Genomic DNA, 16,229 nt, shown 5'->3' with positions numbered 1-16,229 from the left:
ATCCCTCCTAGTGCAATGTTGAAAGGACTGAGCTCTGCGGCTATTAAGATGGACCTGGAGAAGCTGTCTGTGTGTGTTTGATGATCTTAAGTTTTTCTGTGACGTGAACTTTGAGGTCACCGGGGTAGGGGGAGGGAAGTACCCTTGGCATTGGCAGAGCCTGAAGGTCTGAGCTGGTTCCTGCTGGGGAATAAATAAAGGAGGCAGAGCAACGCTTTTTTTTTTTTTTTTGGCCGTGGCCAGGGCAGGGTTCTGTCGGGGCTCTATGAGCATGGAGCAGGGGTCCACCTGGGGCCTAGGACGCCTGCAGATGGGCCTCCCTTAGCCCCCACGGCCGCGGGCTTCAGCGCGCCCCCGCTCCCTCGCTCCGCAGGGTCTTCCCGGTTCCGGCAGGCCGCAGCGGGAGCTACTTTCGCTCTTCCCCTTGCGGGTGCGTGTGCCGCGGACGCCCCGGCAGGCAGGACGCGGAGGAGGAGGCGGCCGCCATGCCCGGCCTGCGGCTCCCCGCCTCGGCTTCCCGCCCGCCGCCCCCGCGGAACGGCCTGCTGCAGCCCCTGTGAGGAGGAAGAGGCGGCGGCGGCGGCGGCGGCGGAGGAGGAGGAGGAGGCACCACCCCCTTGGCAAGCTCCCCGACCCGGCGGCCTCGGCAGGACCCATGGCGGACTCCTCGCCCGCACTATCCCTGCGGGAAGGCGGCCTCCGCGCGCCGCGGCCCTCGGCCCCCTCGCCGCCGCCGCGCTCGCGCTCCGGCTCCGAGTCCGAGGAGGCCGAGCTGTCGCTGAGCCTGGCCCGCACCAAGACCCGCTCGTACGGCAGCACCGCCAGCGTGCGGGCTCCGCTGGGCGCCGGCGTCATCGAGCGCCATGTGGAGCACCGGGTCCGCGCGGGCGATACGCTGCAGGGCATCGCGCTCAAGTACGGTGTCACGGTGAGCAGGGCGCGCCGCCGCGGCCCGGGCTGGCAGCTCCCGCGCGGGAGGCGGTGCGGCTCGGGGTGCGGGTGGGGGTGGGGGTGGGACTGCGGGTGGGGGTTTGGGGGATAGGGAGTCGCAGGGACGGCCGTGCGTCTTCGGGCGACTCGGCTCCCAGGGCTCGCTCAGCGCGCGCTGCTGGCCACCGCAGTGGTCGCCCAAGCTGGTCCTGCAGCGGGTGGGGCGGGTCGCCAGGGCTCCCTCCCTAGGTAGCTGCATCCAGTTCCCGGGGCCCCGCCCAGGCTCAGACTAGATCTGTCGCGTGAGGGAGGCCAAAGAGTACTAGGGCTTTGGCATCCCCGGGAACCACTTTCACCCGATTTGCAGTCCCCATCACTCCACTCTATATTTACGCAAAGCCCAACTGAGGTGAATTTTGTTGTCTGTGAAAACAAGCTCCGTGATGAGTCAGGAATGGTGCAGTTGTTCCTACTGGGTGGTTCTGGTGCTATCGATTATGCCTCTTTATGTAGAAGTGAAATTACACCCTCTGGGCTCACTGGCAACCGCGAATGTGACACCTGTCGCTAAGCAGCAGCCAAGAACTGTGGTGTAGGTGAGCTGGAGGGCTGCGTTTATTACAAATTTATAAGTGTGTGTGTCTTGGGTGTATTGCATTACACCTCTGGGAAGAACATGGAAACCTGAGGGAACAAATTGTTTCATTAAAATTACTTATAATTAACTGTGAGCTGCGTGATGGCCTTTTTACATTTGGGCTTTGTATCAGTTTTCAGTGTTCTTTCTCGAAGTACCTTAGACAGCAGTGGGAAGAAAGAGGATCTTATCTATATCTTTCTCTTAAAGTGAAACTCTTTCTGGCCATTTACCGAATGAAGGAGAATCAGTATGAAGGAGAATGTATTTTGCATATTTAAGCTGGTATGTGTTTACCTATCAGGTCCTTCTCTCTTTGAAATATTTTGAGAGGGACCTTGCTGTGCAGTCATGTATTGACTTTATCATGCCCATTCTGCCGTCTTGGGAGTTCTGTAAATGTGAACATAGAACTACAATTCTCCATGTGCATTAATGGGGCCTGGTTTGGGTCAGAGCCGGAGGAAAGTGAAGTTGGGAAATACCAGTAGCTACCCTCTGCTGACTGCCTCCTGTGTGGCAGGCATTGCATTTGTCTTGTTTCATCTTTATCTTATTTAATTTTCACAATAAGCCTAGGAGGTAGGTGTAATTAATCTTTTTACAGATGAGAAGGTGGATGAGAGGTAGGGATATTTTCCAAGTATGATCATTCATTGAGACCAGCTTGAATTAACAGTGATAAAGCATTTGCTCTTCTTTAGATATTACTTTTGATATCCATTTTTATTTTTATCCTAGTCTTATCAGGAGCTCTCTCAGCATCCTGGCTGCTGAAGAAGGACAGTCTTTTCTGTCTGGTTTTCCGGCATCTTGCCTTACTAGGCTAGTGACTGCACCTAGGAATCTATGATATGCAGAAGAGTGTTATTTCCCATGCTCTCTTCCCATGCAATCTCTCTGTGACCCACAGCTCTCTGTGGTTTCACCTGAGGTGATTGTAGATAACTGCTATACATCTGTTCACTGCAGTTCTCCACCTTTGATCAAATGCTTCCTAATCCCTGTTATGTCTAATATAGATCCTGTTACTCATAACCTCATTACTCCTTTTTAAAATTAAAGTGTAAATCAGATTTTTCATTGCTTTTATAAAGACTTTTGATTTTAAGATGTTAAACACAAGTGTAATGAATCAAGAACTATAATTGCTAGTGACCCATAGTTCATTACAGGGTTTCCCAACCTCAGCACTGTTGGTGTTATAGATCAGAAAACTCTTTGTTGTACGGGGTTGTCCTGTGCAGTGTAGAATATTTAGCAGCAACTCTGGTCTCTACCCACTAGATGCCAGTAGCACTCCCTGACCCCTATTCAGGCATTGCCAGATGTTCTCTTGGAGGCAAACTTACCCCTGGTTGAGGACCACTGGTTTGTTACATGTATTTCTCATTACTTTGGGCACTGGCTTATAGATGATAAAAATTTTTAGAGACTCCTCCACTGGTAATATAGAATCAGTGATAATACTTACCATAACAGTGAAGTGATATTTTTGTTTTAATATCTTCAGATTTTTTTGTTGTTGTTGAGACAGGGTCTCACTCTGTTGCCCAGGCTGGAGTGCAGTGGTGCTAACATGGCTCACTGCAGCCTCGACTGCCGCTGCTCAAGTGATCTTCCCACCTCAACCTCCTGAGTAGCTGGGACTACAGGCCCAAGCCACATGCCCAGCTAATTTTTGTATTTTTTGTAGAGATGGGGTCTCACTATGTTGCCCAGTCTGGTCTCGAACTCCTGTGCTCAAGCAGTCCACCCACCTCCACCTCCCAAAGTGTTGGGCCTACAGGTGTGAGCCACTGCACTGGCCTAACATCTGCAGATATTGATTAGGTTTACTCACTGTGAGTAAAGGTGGAAGCTGTAAAGGCAGAAAAATATTTTTCTTCTCCTGACTCAACAGAAAGAAGTTGAGCAAATTAGGTTTCTAGTGTTGACTGGCAAGATCATCTACAACATGTAGATCATCTACATATTTAAATGATTGTTTTAAAAGGTCAAAAATGAGATACTGGGGGCTTAGAGACCCAAGGCAGTGCACCTAGAAATTAAGTCAGTCCAGCAAACAGTTGTCCTGAACATATCATGTCTGGCAATCTTGCATAGATGAGCAGAAACTCTCAGGGAAGCCTATCTTTCCATGGCAGCCTCAGCCACCCAGCTGGGTGTCCAGGCAGGACTTCAGTCCTTTGGTGGAAGACTGATTAAGAGCCAGTCCTACTCTAGGTACAAGGAAGTTCCCAGAACAGAGACTCCGACAAGGGGGTGAAGATGGAGACCTGGTTGCCAGCCCTGGATTACAAGGGGAACAAGCTGGGAGCCATTTTCTGAGGTGGTGCTGAAGGACTGGCAGCGGGGCACATCTCAGGATGTGAGAATAGATCCATGTTCCTCAAATTTGCCTGGACAGGACAGGAATACCCTGGGGCAAACTAAAAATAAAGGATCCTAGCTGACATTGGATCTATGGGATTGGAATACCCAGAAAAGGAGTCTAGGAGTCTCTGTTTTGTTTGTTTGTTTGTGTTTGTTTTTGAGACAGAGTCTTACTTTGTCACCCTGACTGGAGTGCAGTGGCGCGATCTTGGCTCACTGCAACCTCCGCCTCCCGGGTTCAAGCTATTCTCCTGCCTCAGTCTTGCGAGTAGCTGGGACTTTAGGCACATGCCACCACGCCCGGCTAATTTTTGTATTTTTAGTAGAGATAGGGTTTCACTGTGTTGGCCAGGCTGGTCTTCAACTCCTGACCTCATGATCCACCCACCTTGGCCTCCCAAAGTGTTGGGCTTATAAGCGTGAGCCACCACACCTGGCCAGAGTCGGTATTTTTAACAAGCATGGCTGCTTTGCTTGTTCCCAAAGTACTGTTCCGCCTTAGGGTTCTTGCACTTGCCATTGCATGTGTCTTACTCTAATAGCTGGATGCAGGACCAGCTTCATGGGCATGTGACCTGCACAGTCGCACAAGACCCCATGCTTAGAAGGGCCTCACACTTGGTTTAATGCTCTACTGTCATCTCTTGAAATTTTTAATAGTTCGTGAACAAGGGCCTCACATTTTCATTTTTTTCACTGGCCCTGGGCGAATGATGGAGCTGATTCTGGCTGGGTGATTTGTTCCCTCAAGGCCATCAAGTCTTTGCTTAAATATCTCATTCTTAAGGCCTTTTCTGCACACTCTATGTCAAATTGTAGCCTTTCTTCCCAGTCCGCCAGCACTCCTCCCCAACCTCCCTGCCATATTTTCCTAACAGTATTTATCATTCATCCAAATTTTTTTCTTTCCCTCAGAGCTACTTTTCTGGCGATACATTAGTGAGTAAATAAAAATCTGTGTCCTCATAGAGCTTATATTTTAGTTAGTGGAGACAGTAAGTAGAAAAATAAAATGTCTCATGTCAGATATTGATAAGCATAATGAAAAAAAAAATCAAGCAGGAGAGGAAGTTGGGGAGGGCTCGTGGAGATGGCTGGAATTTAAAATGGTGTGGCCAGGGAAGGCCTTGCTGAGAAGGAGGTGAGGGAGGGAGCTGTGCAGATATCTGGTGAAGAACATTCCAGGCAGAAGGAATAACCAGTGGTGCAAAGGCCTTGAGGTGAGAACATAATTGGCACCTTCCAGGAGTACTGTGGCTGGTGCTTAGAATGCAATGGGGTATAGTTGGACTAGATCACTTTGGACCTTGAAGACCATTGTAAGGACTTTGTCTTTTTCTCTGAGTTGGGATACATTTAAGGGGTTTGAGCAGAAGAGTGACATAATCTGACTTGTGCATTAAAAGGATTACTCTGGCTGCTGCTTTAAAAATAGTTTGTAGGGAAGCTAGTACCAAGCCAGGAAACCAGATAAGATGATGACTTTTGTAATAATGCAGGTGGGAAAGGATAGCAGCTCGGACCAAAGCAGTAGAGAAGGAAGGAGGTGGTGAGATGTGGCTGGGGTCCGGATGATTTGCTGATACGCTGTAAATGTTCTGCTTGTTTGTTTACTGTTTAGTTTGAATGTCTCTCCCCTAGAGATGGGCCTGGGCATCCTGGGGATGGGAAAGAAGAATGTGGAGTTTCAAGAAGCTGGCTAGGTGTGACACCTGATAGACCCAAGTTCTTTTGCTAGTGACTTAGGAATGATCATTATGACTCTTTCCTACCATCACTTTTTTAGTCATTGATAGCCACTAAAAACTGGCATTCATTATTTTCATAACCAACTTCTGTTGAGCCTGGTTGGTTTGAGACCTTGGGCTAGATGCTGGGGCTGGAAGATAATACATGTTGTTCTCTTTTTATTCATGGTGAGTTTTTCAGCTACTGCTTTCTAGTAGCTTCTAGCTACTTGAGAAGCCAGGGAATTTGTTTGATTGATGTTTGTATCTTCCATGGCTAGCCTGGAGCCTGGCATGTTGTGAGTTCTCCACATACATGTGGACTCTTCATCCACCGGAAAGCTTGACTGGTTTGAAATAGCCAGCCATGGAGCCCAACAGACACTGGAAGTCAGGACCCAGGGCAAGGGCTGAGTGAAGAGGTACGGCCTGCTGAAGACTTGAACAGCAAGATTTGGTTTGAGGCTCATTCTCAAATCTATAAAAGACTGCTGCCCTTGCTGGTGCTCAGTGTTTGTCTCCTCCCCTCCACCAGCAGTGGGTCTTTACATTGAGTGACATATAAGTTTAGGCTTGAGCAGCTCTGCCAGAGGAAGAGGCATTTGAGGAAGTGGGTCTGGGAAACTGAAACTATTTGGGGTGGGTTGAGTAACTGTTAAATATAGTTCAAACCTCAGATGTAAACTTGCTTGGACTGGCATTCCCCTGGGCGTGTTTATCTCCTCTGGGACGTTAAGACTCCTTCCCTAACTCTGTATTCTTGATTTAGCTATTGCTTTTTCAGTGATCCTGGCTCCTCCCAGTTGAAGTCAAGCCTCTGGAGGAAATTGATCAACTCCAGGCTGCCACCGTAAATTTTTGTGCAGAAACCCTGGAGAAACCTCCAGAGAGCCATGTAGAAACTGAAAGTGGAAAGGAGGCAGCCAGGAGGACCTATTATTTGCATACACTCTTTCTTTTTTCTCTTTGCTTCCTCCAGGCAGTTTGCCTGTCTTTTTCCCTCTCCAGAGGCCACCTCACCCTGCAGTACCGTCAGCTACTTCCTAGCCAGTTTTATTCCCAGGATTCTCTCTTCCTCTGCCAATTCGCTGCTAAGCCAAGTTGTTGCTTAATGTTTCCACTAACAAAAGTTACCTTGCTGAGAAAAGGTGAAATGATTGTCATTTTTAGAGAGAATAAACGTTGTGATTTAGAATCCTAGGTGCACATAAATCTTTAGTGTTCATAACTTTAACCCCTGCTGCTGATAGAGATTGCTGTCCCTTGCTAAAGAGAAGATAACTATAAATAGTGCCACCAGAAGTGAGAGGTATGGCAAAGTAGCCTTTAGTCATTCGGGGTTTTTGTAGATTCTCATTGTTTTTTTAAACACCTTTATTGAGGTTGTATACCACAAAATTCACCCATCTTAAGTGTACAATTCAATGACTTTAAATTTACAGAGTTGTGAGGCCATTATTGGAATTCAATGTTAGAACGTTTCATCACCCTGAAAAGATCCCCATGCCCATCCATTCCTCTCACTCTTTGTTTCCTTCTTCAGTCTTAGACTACCACCAATATGCTTTCTAATCTATACATTTGCCTTTTTTGGACCTTTGCCACAAATAGAATCTCATGTACTTTTGTGACAGTGTGGGGAAGGAAGAAAAGCCTTTTTCTCATGAACACATAGCAATGGAGGGGTCTGGTCTCATTGCCATCAACACTTAGAACGTAACAGGAGACAGATGTGGGGGTGAATCTTGGGAGAATGATTTAATATTTAAGTCTGTTTTCTGCAAACTAATAATCACGTGAGAGCTGTATGCGTATGTGAGAACATTCTGCAAGCCACACAGTGCTATGTACATGTTATTATGTATCCTGAAACGTTTTTGGATCAGCTTATATCTTTTAAGGAATGGAGAGGAAGGAAAAAGAAGTTTTGAGAATTGCATTCACTATTAGGTAGGTGGACTGATGATGCTGGTCTAAGATGGGAAGAGTTCTTGACCTTACTCAGCAGCCTGCTCTTAAGGTATCTTCTAGAAGGATGCTTTGTGAATTTCCTTCACAGGGGAATCATTGTATTTTATTTTATTTAAAAAAAATTTTTTTGAGACAGGATCTTGCTCTGTCACCTGGCCTGGAGCGCAGTGGCAAGATCTTGGCTAACTACAGTCTTGACCTCCCAGGCTCAAGCGATTCTCCTGCCTCAGCCTCCGAGTAGCTGGAACTATAGGGGTGCACCACCACACCCAGCTAAATGTTTTGGGGGATACTTTTTGGTAGCGATGGAGTTTTATTGTGTTACCCAGACTGGTCTCAAACTCCTGGGCTCAAGCAATCCATTTGCCTTGGCCTCCGAAAGTGTTGGGATTACAGGCATGAGCCACCACGCCTGGCTGGGGAGTCATTTTCAGTATGTTGTTTTAAGTTATTGATGGCATTTGTTCTACCTAATTTCACCATGATTGAACTTGTGACCACCCTTTGGCTATTACTTTCCTTATTCTATAATCTGTCTCTTACTGACTACACAGTAAATTTATACTTCACTGAGTCATACTATTCAATCTAGATTAAGGGAGACTTTTGAAATGAAAGCATTGATTGATGTACCTCCCCACTCCCATTCATCCATCCCTAAGAAACAGAGGATAGTCCTACATCAGTTTGAAAGGACACACTTTCTAGTCTCAGCATTAATTGGATCTTAGGAAATGTTGAACAGAGGGTAGGTAGGAAAGCTATAGAGTTTTCCAGCTCTTCCTTGGATTGGATGATGACTTTTCTTAGCTTTATGTGAAGTGAAATTGCCAGAACAGCAGACCCATCTATGTTCAGACAGAAGTATAAAAGATACCAAAGCAGGCCGGGTGCGGTGGCTCATGCCTGTAATCCCAACACTTTGGGAAATTGAGGCAAGTGGATCATGAGGTCAGGAGATCAAGACCATCCTGGCTAACATGGCGAAGGCCTGTCTCTACTAAAAATACAAAAAATTAGCCAGGCATGGTGGCATGCACCTGTAATCCCAGCTACTCAGGAGGCGGAGGCAGGAGAATAGCTTTCATCTGGGAGGAAGAGGTTGCAGTGAGCCGAGATCGTGCCACTGCACTCCAGCCTGGGCGACAGAGTGAGACTCTACCTCAAAAACAATAAAGATAAAATAAATTAAAAACATATCAAAGCAAAAGAAAACATCATTTCACCATTTTGGATTTTTCAGTTTGTTGTCTGTACTATGGCAGGTGCCTCTTTCTTGCTAATCCATTTTCTGCACCCAGCTGCTAATTCGTTTTCTACACCCAGCTGCTAATTCATTTTCTGCATCCAGGTGCGGAAGTGATCTTTAACTATGATCAGATCATGCCACTCCCTGCCTTCACCGTCCAGTGGCTTCTCATCACATTTTAAATAAATTCCAAATTCCTTAGCTTGGAACCCAAGGCCCTGCCTGGTTGGAAGTTTGCTTATTACGCCCTACACTTTAGCCACGTGATTTTTTTCCTGCTCTGGGGCGTTTGCTGCTCCTTTTTCTAGATGGAATGCTTTTATTCCTGGCTCTTTGCATGTCTGATTTCATATTTCTTCATGGGTGACAGAGTTTAGAGCCTACACATTTGGCCTAAGCCATAGCTTGTAAAGAACAGGTTAAGATTTTCATTACCTTTTGAAAAACCTATTCAAAGTCTTTTGTGACACCTCAAAGCAGTGACAATATATTATGGTATTCATCTGGGCTTATCCATGTGAAATTTTCCCTATATAGTCTTATTTTGGGGCAGAAACCATTTTTTTTTGAGATGGAGTCTCACTCTGTCACCCAAGGTAGAGTACAATGGCACAATCTTGGCTTACTGCAACCTCCGCCTCCCAGGTTCAAGCGATTCTTCTGCCTCAGCCTCCCTAGTGACTGGGATTACAGGCACCTGCCATTATGCCCAGCTAATTTTTGCATTTTTAGTAAAGATGGGGTTTCACCATGTTGGCTAGGCTGGTCTTGAACTCCTGACCTCAGGTGATCCACCTGCCTCGGCCTCCCAAAGTGCTGGGATTACAGTAGTGAGCCACCATGCTTGGCTGAGAAACAATATTTTGTGGGAGAAAATTTCTACCTTCTTCCTTCTCATTTGCTGATTACATGTTAGAATCTGCCCTTACCTGATGCTTTCTTACTTTTAATTAAATTTAATGATAATAATTGCTGACACTTTTGAGTACTTCTTGTGTGCCGTGTGTGTGTGTTTGTGTGTGTGTGTGTGTGTGTGTATGTATTCCTGGAGTACAATGGTGTGATCTCGGCTCAGTGCAACGTCTGCCTCCCGGATTCAAGTGATTCTCATGCCTCAGGCTCCCAAGTAGCTGGAATTACAGGCATGCACCACCATGCCCGGCTGATTTTTTTTTTTTTTAAATAGAGATGAGGTTTTGCTGTATTGGTCAGGCTGGTCTCAAACTCCTGACCTTGGCCTGCCAAAGTGCTGGGATTACAGGCATGAGCCTCTGCACTCAGCCCATATGTCATTCTAAATACTTTACATGAATTAATTCATTTAATATTCACAATGATATAGGGAGATGAAGGAACTATTACTATCCTTACTTTACTGATAGTAAACAGACAGGGAATGGTTAGAAAATGGGAAAGCCAGGATGTGAACCCAGAAAGTATGGCCCCTGAAACCTTGCTTCTGAGTACTATCCTGTATTAAACTCAAGACTCAAATCTGCCCCTGTCCTTAGATTGGTTCCCACCTTGATGCTAACTGTGTCTGGATATCCCTGGTGTCCTTGACTCTGGCATCTCATGTATCATCTTAGAGTCTAGACCATAAAGGTCCACATACATCTTAAATGCTTACTAATGACATTGAGATGAAGACAGTAAAGCCCCTGACTTCAGCAAGCTTGTGGACCAGTTATAGTGAGTCACTTATGCAGCAGTATGTACAGAAGCCAGGGGAGCCTTGCCCTTCACTGCTTATGGACTCCCTGACTGCACACAGCCTCTGACTCAGTCACCTTGTCTAGTCCTCTGTAGGCCCCTTGCTTGGCCTTGATGGCCCATTGTGCTCCATATGATAGATGTATCTGTCAGCATCCCAGCAGAATACAGATAACACTCTCAGAGGATGTGGCCGAAGAGAATTTAATGAAGGGACATTCACTGAGTGTGAGCATGGTTGAGGGAACCAATAAGGGAAGGTGAAGCACCCAGAGACTAGCAATAGTAGGGAGACATTACCCCTAGGCCTGAAGGGCCAAGGGAACACTGGCAAGATCTGGAGCCTTGGATCTGGGACTCCTGATAGGAACTCTCACCAGAGAGGAATGCAGCCACTGGTTATGGTAAGGTCGTTCTGCTGCTGTTGGAAAACCAACTGGAATTCCGAGGACAAGGAGGCCTGGGTAATGCAGTTCTTAAAAAGTCAGCCTCCTAGGGTTTAGAACAAGTCCAAGAAGAGTGGGGAATGGATTGGGAGGGGAGAGTGGGTTTGAAAGGAGAGTAAGCAGCCCAACAGACAACTTACTACCCATTTCTGATTACTTCATTTTCCGTGCCCACTCCTTTGACCTGTGTTAAGTCATTCATCCATCCATCCATCCATCTGTCCATCCATCCATCCATCCATCCTGAGCACTTAGTGCATATGAGATCTGTGTCAGACCAGGAAGCCTATAGCAATAACCAGTTCTTGCCCTGAAAGAATTCATAGTGTACTCTTGCAGTTCCTAGCTCTGCTCAGCAGTTTGGATCCTGGTGTTCCCATCTGTTTCTGTCTTCCATCGTTATTCCCAGGAAGCAATGACTATCAGCAATCATAGTCCCCTTCTGAGAAGCATTTCAAAGGGCACTGTATCAGCAAGAGCTCTTTCAGCTACAAGTGACAGACAACCTAACTCAAATTGGCCTAAACAAAAAACAAACTCCAAGTGGAGTTTAGTGGCTCTTGGAAGTGAGCACGTTCTGTCTTCAGGCTGTGATCCAGAAGTCCAAATGCTCACTTCTAAGGTAGCTGTAGCATCAGATTCCACAAGGTGCCAGGATGACTGCCAGCATCTCCAGCCTATCTCCCTCTGGCAGAAAACAGTAGAGATCGCTCCCCTCTACCGCCCTGCAGAAGTCTCTTTGCATGTCTGAATGATTCTGTCATGGGCCTGTGATCTATCACGAAAGCCTGTGATGCTCCACAGGGCAGGAATGAGTCATATGTTCACTCTGGAGCCAAGGGAGGGCTTAGTGTCATTGGAAGCCTATGCACTAAGAGAGAGGGAGCAGTTGGATGCTTGGGGGCAAGATCTAGGGGCCCTAAAGGTGAAATAGCATATACCTGAACCTGCTATGGGCAGAGTGTCCAAGTTATTAACCCTCTCAAACCTGAACTAGACCAGATATACTTTGGATTTTTAGTTTTAAATTTTGTCTCTAAAAGGCACCCACCCATGTTTATGTTCTCTTTCTCCTTAAACTAGAAACTAGAACACAAAAGACCATCCTTTTTAAAAATCTCATTCCTTTAATGGAGTACCTTTAGAAGAAAAAAGAAAGCTTTACATGTATGATTTGCATGGAATCAACTTATAACAAAGCAGGAAGAACAGGGTCCACTTAGTTGACTGTTGGTTTTGCAGGTTTTTTGAAGTAGAAATACAATTTTTTTTGTGTTTACTCAGAATTCATTTGGCATTAAAGGCTCCCCATAATGTGGTTTCATTAGTTGTGCACTTTAATCCAGATGTTGTGTGGACTTTGGAGTCAGACAAAAATCCCAGTTTAAACGTTTAAAGAGCCGTATGTGCTTGGTCAAATCTACCATCTCTTTTGTGTTTTGATTTCTTCATTGGAAAATGGAGAGTAGTAAGTACCATCCACTGCCAGATACTCTAATTACTACTTTCTCTCTCTCTTTCCATATAGATATATATGGGGATATATGTATAGAATGTACATATATTTGTATCTATTCTCTCATATATATATCTCATATATCTTTTTTGATATATACATATCAAATATATATTTGATATATACATATATATTTCATATATATATATATATATGTGATCTCATGTATATAGATATATATCTCCTCGATGTGAGTGGGTATATAAGCTCTCATTTAATCCTTGCAATAACCCTGCGAAAAGTAGATGGTTCCTGTCTTACACATGAGGAGAAAGGATCAATGAGATAAGTAACAAGCTCATGTTCATACAGTAACTGTATTTACTAAGCACAGTTCTAGAGACATGGGAAGCACTCCATAAGTAAAACAGCAGCCATGGTAAGTTTTTAAAAAATCAGATAATAGAAATGTTAAAACAAGAATGGAATTTATTAAGTGCTAAATATTTTACATTTTTAAACTTCCGAGATTTAAGTCCACTGATATTAAAAGCTGCCTTGTAGTAGAAATAGTATAGTGGGGAAAAATTAGTCTGTCCTTTTTTAAAATCGGGAAACAATTTTCCAACATCTCTTGAAATAACTGGAGATATCTGGGAAGGTTACCGAACCTGAATGAAGAGTCTCAGATCCCAAGAAAGCATTGTGTACATTTTGCTTATGAATATTGGTAGTTGTTATATAATAAACCTTACTCGTTGACTTGGTCATATGTAACTCTGTGTTTCCTTTTTTATGTTTTAGATGGAGCAGATTAAAAGGGCCAATAAACTGTTTACCAATGACTGTATATTTCTGAAGAAAACTTTGAACATCCCAGTTATATCAGAGAAGCCTTTGTTGTTTAATGGACTTAACTCCATTGATTCTCCAGAAAATGAAATTGTTGGTAACAGTTTTTCTCAGGAAGAGGAGCCAGTGGTGGCCGGGGAAGACCTCCCTCCTCCCAGTCCTCAAGAATCTGATGTTCAGCCTGTGCAACCTGAGGAAGTATCAGCCAGAGATTTCCTGCAGAGACTTGACTTGCAGATTAAGTTATCAACACAGGCAGCCAAGAAGCTAAAAGAAGAGAGCAGGTAAGAATACCCTGGTACAAATGTCAAAGTCTAAAGAAATCACTATTAAGATGTCCTTGCTGGGCCAAATCTTTCTTGTCTCTCTCTCTTCTTTTCTTTCTTGCCTTTCCTGTTTTTTTTTTTTTTCTTTAAAAACTGCATTTTAGTTCTAGAAAGGCATTTTTAGTATGTAAACTCTAAACAGAGCTGCTGCCTGCTGCACAAGGCTTTATCTGTTGCAGCATTGTTATCTGTTATTTACTATAAAAAGTTTGCTTCTTTTCTTTAATAGCATCACTGTCCAGCTAGCAATTCTGGATAGCAGCAAAGTAAAAGCGTCTCTCTCATTGACACGTTCAAGAGAAGCAGTGTCATAGAAAATACTTGTAAAATATTGATCTTTATAAAACTTGTCAAAGACATTGTCTGTTATTTGTTACTGAGTATTTCCTACGTAAGATCTCATGCAAGCTTTTTTCTTTGTTTTTAAAATTTGATATTAGGACAAACTTTTCTCTCTCTTATAGGAATTGGTTTCCTGTTTTCTTTATGATTTGATTTCAGAAAAGTACAATCTACTGTTTCCTTTTTTGCTGTGGTTACTGGGAAGCTTGCAACTAAAATTGATACCTGGGTTCAACTCCTATAATATTTCTTATGATTAATACATTGGTTTCCTTCTCCTTTCCTTAGTCCTGATTTTTTTATTTCTATTTTTTTCATCTTATTATATATATGCCCTTTGTTGTTGGTACCTTAAATCCTTTTGAGAAAGAGGTGAAATATAGAAAACATAAATATAAATATGAATATAATTTAGTATAGATTTAAAATATATTTAAATGTAATATAGACAAATATAAATACATGAATGATATTATTTATTCTCATAACTGAGATACGAATAAAATGGAGATAGTAAGGTATGTCTTAAGTATTGGCATTTCATACAATTTTCTAGGCATGCACAATATTCTAAATTGATATATTCTTTCTTTGGCAAGTGGATATTAAATTGTATAATAAGTTTATGTTTTAGGTTTCTGAATACAGTTCTAAACACTGATTTATGCTGTATTTATTTTCTTTCAGAGATGAAGAAAGTCCCTATGCAACTTCCCTCTATCACAGTTAGGTGATTTGGGGGCATAACTCTAACCAAAATTAAGATATGTTTGGACCTTAAAGAATCCAACAACTGAAGATTCAAAAACATCCCTTCTGGATTCCTATAGTGTCCATCTTAAAATCATAACTAGGTAGTTCTACCTGCTGCAATTGCACTGAAGTGATTAGTTTCCTCTGGCTTTCTATAATTTTAAGTCTTTATTATGGCATGATGGCAAGGTTGTATCCTAAAGCTCATCACTTTTGTAGGTGGTGTTAGTTTTTAGACTAGCTTTTATAAATACTAATTGACATAAAGCATCAAAGACTATTTATATATTTAGGCTAAAAATAATGTTTATCTCCTTATGCAATCCTGATCATGTGAAAATATGGTTGCTGTTTAAGTGATGCTGAATTTGCTGTGTGTTTATAACTTAAGTGCTATATATATATTTCGATATGTCTTACGTATTCTCTATTAATATAAAGAACCAAATTTTGTCCGCTATTTTGTAACAATAAACTACAAAGCCTGAATGAGAAAATAAACTATGTTTTTAAACTTGAGTCTTCATTTTTTTAACAAATGAGAAAATAAAATTGACTTTTAAATTATATATTTAAATGGTGACAGCTCCTTCTTCACTTTAATGGTTTTTATTATTATAAATGCAATTTTGAAAAAAGTGTTACTAATCTAAAAGCAAATCAATTACAATTACTGGTAATCTTGGCATTTTCATTGACCTAATGTGATTCAGATATGGTGAAAACATGGAATAAATCAAAAGAACAAATAAATAATACCATAATCTGACATTATATTGCAGAATTCTAGTTTAGATTTCATTGCTAAGTTACTTTATGAGTGTTTGGTAGTCCTGTACTTATTTAAATTGACTTTTATTCTCATAATTTAATTGGTCTTTATTATATGTATAGATTACAGTAGTACACTTTAAGCAATATATCATTTATAATTAAATATTGTTTTGGTCTCAATTTCTGTTCAACTGTTAGATTAAATAAATCTTTAGGCTTCCACAAAAAATCCCCATATCTACCCCATCCCAGCATAGCAAAAATACTTTCACTTTCTTCTTTTTGTTATTTTTTCTCCTGTCTCTTTCTTTTATCTTCCCTTGTTTTCTTTCCCTCATTGTGCTTCTCCAGCTCATCCATTAAGCAAGAAACAAGTGCCCTTAGGTGTTAATGCATCAGAGCTTGCAGAATTAGAACTGCATATATCCAACCCCTGAGGCTGACCAACTGCTGCATCAATGGGAAACAGTAGCTGTCAGCCCTTGTCTTGCTGATTTTTTTGTTTGTTCCTAACATACATAATCCCTGTGTCTTGTCTTTTTTTTCTCACATTATAGGATCTTTGAAATAGGGTACCCTCTTGATCATGCTTTGCTGTTTTCTTGTATTCACTACCTGAACTGTGGGGAGTTAGTTGGATGAAGAGAGACCTAAATGAAAAAAAATAAGAGGAGAAA

General features: G+C 43.0%; 1 protein-coding gene across 3 annotated transcripts in view; it reads left to right on the top strand.

Annotated features, from left to right (window-relative positions):
* Positions 1-15,297, top strand: part of LOC101002013 (lysM and putative peptidoglycan-binding domain-containing protein 2) — a 28,641-nt gene extending 13,344 nt beyond the window's left edge. The window contains exons 1-3 of one of the 3 annotated variants that reach the window (XM_031661553.1): positions 571-928; positions 13,310-13,641; positions 14,713-15,297. In XM_031661553.1, coding sequence (XP_031517413.1) covers positions 656-928; positions 13,310-13,641; positions 14,713-14,755 — 648 coding nt within the window. In that variant the 5' untranslated portion in view covers positions 571-655 and the 3' untranslated portion in view covers positions 14,756-15,297. Of the gene's footprint in view, positions 1-570; positions 929-1,218; positions 1,527-13,309; positions 13,642-14,712 lie in introns of those variants that run through there. The other 2 variants (XM_009210175.4, XM_009210174.2) reach the window with 2 other exon arrangements.
* The last annotated feature ends 932 nt before the right edge of the window (positions 15,298-16,229 follow it).

This window comes from Papio anubis, unplaced genomic scaffold (genome assembly GCF_008728515.1).
Source record: "Papio anubis isolate 15944 unplaced genomic scaffold, Panubis1.0 scaffold187, whole genome shotgun sequence".
Taxonomy (NCBI): domain Eukaryota; kingdom Metazoa; phylum Chordata; class Mammalia; order Primates; family Cercopithecidae; genus Papio; species Papio anubis.
Note: the sequence above shows the minus strand (reverse complement) of the source record. Positions and strands in the feature narration are given on the sequence as shown.